The sequence below is a fragment of the Cavia porcellus genome, unplaced genomic scaffold, assembly GCF_034190915.1.
Source record: "Cavia porcellus strain 051 isolate PalLab524CR breed Dunkin Hartley unplaced genomic scaffold, mCavPor4.1 scaffold_25, whole genome shotgun sequence".
Taxonomy (NCBI): domain Eukaryota; kingdom Metazoa; phylum Chordata; class Mammalia; order Rodentia; family Caviidae; genus Cavia; species Cavia porcellus.
In genome coordinates this window covers 22,508,615-22,514,715 of record NW_026947508.1, presented here as the reverse complement: position 1 = coordinate 22,514,715, position 6,101 = coordinate 22,508,615, and the positions used below count along the sequence as shown (strand labels likewise).

Genomic DNA, 6,101 nt, shown 5'->3' with positions numbered 1-6,101 from the left:
TTTGCACATGCTTGGCAAACACTCTACCACTGACTCCCATCCCCAGCAGCCTGTGTTGGTGTTTTTAATGTGATTTTAATCCTCTCTCTCTCTCTCTCTCTCTCTCTCTCTCTCTCTCTCTCTCTTTTTCTCTCTCTCTTTCTCTCTCTCTCTCTCTCTCTCTCTCTCTCTCTCTCTCTCTCTCTCTCTCTGGGTGTGTGTGTGCATCTCCTATCTATAACTTAATAGAACAGCCAGCTAGACGTTCATCTCATACAGTTGTTTTACAATCACTTCTCTCCATCTTCATATTTCTTTTAAGGAAGCAGTTTGGTAGCCTAAACTGGTCAAGACTGTGTAGAACAAAGTCTTCCTCTGTGTCGCTGGGCAGCTTCTGTTATGATGCATAGGCTGTGGAGCTCCTGAGGCGGCTCCCCTTTTGGAACAGGCCAGCACTGTGTGGCAGGACACTGTGGGAAAGAGGATGATGATTTCAGGCAACGCATATCTTGCATGTGGCTTTGTCCTCTTAGACTGCGTCCCACCACAGCAGTTATTCCTCGGGTAAGGGAATACAGCTCCATGTTTACTCTTCCTTCAGCCAGTATGGCCCCAGCAAAGCCCCTAGGGAAGCTGGTCTGGGTCTCAGTGCTTTAAGCCAGTGATTCTTGATTGAAGTTTTCAGGCCAAGGATACTTACTTTGGGATGTAGCCCATTAACCCTCAGCTTCCTCTATGTAAAACCTACCAGAGATGTCTGCATGAGTTCACAGTTTCCTCTATGTTCTGCCCTATATGTCACAGTATTTCAGAGGAAAGCTTCAGGGTTTATGGTTTGGAGCTGTGATCATTTCTGGTTTCAATAAAAATTGAGGAAAAATACTTTCCTGTATGTTCAGTTTTTCATTGTCTTTGGTCGATTTTGAGAAAAGGACAGGATTCAAATGTTTGATGCCATTGATTTTAATCTGGAAATGAGAAGCTTACTTATCCAGTATCTCTTTCCATCAGACTGTCAACCCTACTAAGAGTGCACACAAAGCTGTGTCATGGTGTGCTGGATACTGGAGGCAGCAGGACTGACAAACAGAGGATCCTGAGCATAGAGCAAGACGACACGGTGAGCTTAGGAAACAGCAAGTGGCTCTCACAGAAACCTTCCTCTGCTTCAGGCACAAATGTGGATACATCTGCCAAAATCTCTCATACTTTATATTTGAGACTCACAAAGGAAATGCATGGCACTCACACTGCTACTGGTGCATTAGCACCCATGGCAGGCATCACTAATCAATCACTGCACTTATTTTCTCCTGCATTATTTCAAGATTACATTATAAGAAGACCAAAGTGACATTCTTAAGTGAAAAGCAATTAATCGGCCGCTCTAGTATGTTTTCTCAGTCACATCAAACACGACAGAGGAGTCAAAAAGATCTAGGTTAAATTTTAGCTCAAAGAGTAGTAGCAAGGTAAACTTGGCCAACTCTTTACTTCTATTAGCTTCAATTTTCCCATCTGTTAAATGAGGGTTATTGTTATCACACTAAAGTTGCCAAAGCTTACAACAATAAGCACTTCTCTAGCTCAGGAGTCTGTGGCATAGCTGGGGGTTCTTTTGGTCTAGACAGGCTCAGCTGATTTCAGCTGGGCTTATTCTATCTGTGGTCAACTCAAGCCGGCTGGTTTTAGAAGGTCTTACTCAAATGGATGAGTGGCATCTGCTGTCATTGGGGTAACAGGGCCTCTCATCCCCCAGCACATTAGCCCAGGCTTGTTCCCATGGCAGCAGTAGAATTCCAAGAGATGGGATGGAAGAATGTAAAGCTTCTACAGGAGCCCAGGCTCAGAAGTGGCACACTATCATCTTCCACTGGGAAAAGCAAGTCATAAGCTGGCCAGGAACAGGAAAAGAGACCCCACTGCATGATGAAAGAATCACCTTTAAACAGTCACATTGCAAAGGCCTTAACTGGGGGAAAGAGTGGAACATTGCCTACCATGATGCTTCACATACCAGTGGCACCGTTTGATGCCCAATAGTAATTTGGGGCATCAAAATGCAAAAATTTTAAAAATAAAAATTCCGAATTACCTTGTTTTTCTCTTAGTTGGTAGATCTTAAAAAGACTGGGTATAGCAGGTAGGTTTCATGTGCAAGTTTCCAGTGTGAGGAACATAGCAAAAAAAATCAGGGCTGATAGCGCTGGGCAATACTTTGTGCCCTGGGCATGTGACAGGTGACCGTGATAAGCTTATAGTATGAGTGTGTTAGGCAGTGAGGTTAGAACACCACCACACACTGCCTACAGTTTTCTGGGGATCTCACAAGTATATGGAAAGAAAGCTCTTATTTGACCAATACAACATTTTCTGTCAACCTAATGATAGGCTGGTAGCACAAAATTTTGGCACCAAATCTGATACAGAGAGAACTAAGTGCAGTGGGAAGATTGCTAGACATAGCATTGGACAGCCTATAGTCTGGCCCCAGGTTCCCACAGCCAGCTGCATTACCCTCAGCAAGTGTCTTGACTCTAGGAGGTGAAACACAGTGAGGAGTGATGGGGAAGGAATATTGTCTGACCTTGAAAACAGGGCTAGCCCACATGACCTCTGAGAAAGATAGTTAATTTCTCAGACAGTTGCCAAATCACATCTGACACCACCCACACTCTCTCCCATTCACCCAGTTTCTACAGCAAACTCTAGAACGTTACTGTCACCATGGTGTTAATGGGCCTGGACCTACCTCTTATGCAAATCCCAGCCGCTTTACTGCAGGAGTTTCAGTTCACTTGAACTTTCTGGGTGACAATCATCCTCCTTTCCAATCGAGTTTCTAATGCCTGCAATTTCCACAGTGCCAGTAATTATGAAAAAAGTCTGAAGCACAGGTGTTCTGCATCCTCTCAATGAATTACACACTCCAGCAAAGCTTGCTGAGTATTCCGCAAGTACTGAGGAGAGGGACGCTGAGTAGCTCCAGAGGCCAGGAAAGGATGGTTGGCCAGCTCGTCCCACCATGGCTTCACAGCATCAGCCTCCACAATCTGCCACAGGGGATTCTGGAGTTTAAGGTCTCTCTGAGGGAGGGCTTCCCTGTCTAGTCCTGTGGTCCACTGGAGTTCACGTGACCACACAGGCAAGCCCATCCTCCAGCATCAGCTTTATTAGTGATGAAAGGAGGCTCATTCTCCATCCTGGACCCTGTCAGCTGTACTCAGAAAGGGAAATCAGTGCCATTGCTGTGCACTAAATGCAATGTAACTATTGCAAGAATCAAGCCATTGACCAGCATGTGACTTTTACTGGGGTAAGGGGATTCCAATCCTGTGGCAAGGCATGGGCAGGAGGCAGATGGCTGCCCCAAGGCCCAGGATTGTGGGGCCAAAACACAGCAGAATTGGGGTGTGCATATGGGACCAGGGTCAGCACAAAGATAGGCTCAGAGGCAAACATTAAAGGTGAGCTATCAGCAGGGCCCCCAAATACAAGGGCATAACTTCAGCATCCCACACATTTGAGTAGAGTCCTCCTAGCAAGACTGAGCAATTACTTTTGCCTTCAAACACTCCAGTGACCTTACCTGAAAAGTGGGCCAATAGTGTTTAATGAGCAGTGACCCAAGATGTCACATGTAAAGGTCAGACCCTAACACTCTACAATGGCTTCATAAATGGGGGCTGTTGCTTTTATTCCTGATTAATTGGACATCTGCTGTCACCTACTACGTCATTCCTCAGGCTCCTCTTTGGCTTCCTGGCCTAGTTTGTGTCCTCCTGTCTGGCACATCTGCAGTGCTATGTGTCTGTCTCTTTCCAGTACTCATCGCCTGTGATCATTAATCAAGATATTGTCCATGTGAGTAAATGCCTACCAAGCCGAGGATTTAGCTCGGTTGCATACACGCCTGCCTGGCAAGCATGAGGTTGCGAGTTCAATTTCCGGTACCCATTCCCCAACACCCCTCCAAAAAAATAAATTCCTACCAAGGGGCCCAAGATTCAGCTCTGGTGGCACAACAGCCTGTCCGGCAAGGGAGAGGTTGCGCTTCTGATTTCCGGTACTCGTTCCCCTACCCACCCCACCCAAAAAAGAAATGCCTGGCAGAGTAGCAAATCACAGCGGTGGGTGTATCTCCGCATGATTGACATGTGGGCCAGCAAACAGAAAAGGGAAAACCCACCCGAGGTTGTGGGTGGCCCCAACACGCGGGCTCACAAGTTGGCTGGAAGGAGAGAAGGAAGAGCGTGGCTGTGGAGCAGAGTCTGCTTACCACCATGGGCGGCCGCAAAAGAGGTCGAAAGTCCTCCCGTGGCAAAAGCCGGGGCAGAGGCCACGCCAAAGCCCGGTTCCACGCTGCTCTGGAAGACGCCTCGCACGACCTGGGTCCGCCAGAGTTCCAGAGCGCGAGGGAAGACACTGAGGTGGCATGGGGGCAGCCTGGCGCGGGTGGGGGCGGCTCGAAGGCGGCGGCTCCGGCCCCGGCCCCGGCCCCGGCCCCTGCACCGGCACCGGCACCGCTCCTGCAGCCTAAGGCTGCGGGCCCAGATGCCTGCCGGGTGCCCTTGGACCACAGCCTGGCGCTCCGGGCCAGGGCCCCGGGCAGCTGCAGCTTCGCGCTCAGGGCTCTGCCCGCGGGGGACCGCGTGGTGCCGACCACCAAGCCCAGCCCAGTCCGGGCCATGTCTTGCTTGGAGCGCCTGACCGCAGACACCGTCTTCGTGGGAACTGTGGGAACCGTGGCGAGGCTGAAAAATGGCCCCCGCGCCGCCCCCCGGCGGGGCCCTTCTGGAAAGAAGGTGCCAGAAAAGAGCCTCAGCTCGGCGGGCAGGCCGCCGCAGGGCGCCGCTGGTGGGCACCCCAAGAAAGAGGCGGCCGGGAAGTGTACCCCCGGCTCGGTGGGGGAAGAAAGGAAAATGGTGGAGGCGCCTTCGGGGTCGGGGCCCCTAGCGACCAAAGGCAGCATGGACAGCCTGGAGACGGTCCAGCTGAAGCTGGAGGCCCTGAGCGTGCGGGCCAACCGGATCTACCTCAAGCTCTCACGCAAGTTCGGGCAGCAGCGACTGCCCTTCGTGGAGCGCCGCAATGAGCTCATCAAGAAGATCCCAGGCTTTTGGCGGCAAGCGTTCCAAAAGCACCCCCAGCTCTCGGCCTTTCTCAGTGGCCAAGATAAAGAGGTGCTAAGCTATCTGAATAGCTTGGAAGTGGAGGAGCTTGGCCTCGCTCGATTGGGCTACAAAATCAAATTCTACTTTGGCCCTAACCCCTATTTCCAAAATAAGGTGCTCATCAAGGAATATGGATGTGGGCTCTCCAATCAGGTGGTTGCTCGTTCTACTCCTATCCAGTGGCTCCCAGGGCACGATCTGTACTCCATGACTCAGGGAAACCCAGAAAAGAGCGGGAGCTTCTTCGGGTGGTTTGTAAACCAGACTTCTATTGAGTCTGACAAGATTGTTGAGATCATCAACGAGGAACTATGGCCCAATCCTCTGAAATACTACCTTCTGAGTGAAAGAGCCCATGGAGAGAAAGCAAAGGCAGGCAGGCCAGGCCCAGCAAAGCACCCAGGGGAGACCCCTGCACCTAGGGCAAAACCGGCCAATTGATCCTGTGTGAGTCTCCCTACCGCCTCCTGCGGGACCTGTTCCTAGTTCTCTACATTTGTGCTTTGGCTGTCTGTGTTCTCTTCCTCTTGGCTTCTACATGCTGTAGTCCATTTGGACTTTAGCCAGAATATGGCACTTATGATCATGTTCTTTTGCCTTGCTGTGACCTGCGTGTTGTGTTTTGTTTTGTTTTGTTTTATTAACAATAGTGTCACGTGTTAGGTAATCTCACCCTGTTGTTTGTATGTTAAGCACTTGTACTTCAGATGTGTCCTGCCTTTCTGTACATTGCCTGGACACTGTTTTTGACCTGCTTGTGTTCAACATAAACGTTCTCAAGTTATTCAGGAGGACCAGAGCATCCTCAAGCTCTGCTACTTCGTGGCCAGTGACTTGCTGGGCTGCAAGTTCATGCCGACCATGCACTTTTATCAGTGGAAAGTGTTAACGTTACCAGTGAAGAATTAAGCCAATGCATATGATGAGCCAGAATTTATTGTCATTCAG

General features: G+C 49.8%; 1 protein-coding gene across 1 annotated transcript; it reads left to right on the top strand.

The window, feature by feature from the left end:
• Positions 1 to 4,262: 4,262 nt before the first annotated feature.
• LOC100732946 (testis-specific Y-encoded-like protein 5) lies at positions 4,263 to 5,594 on the top strand. The gene is made up of 2 exons (XM_063235120.1): positions 4,263 to 4,469; positions 4,515 to 5,594. The coding sequence occupies exons 1-2, from the start codon at positions 4,263 to 4,265 to the stop codon at positions 5,592 to 5,594; spliced, it is 1,287 nt and encodes a 428-aa protein (XP_063091190.1).
• The last annotated feature ends 507 nt before the right edge of the window (positions 5,595 to 6,101 follow it).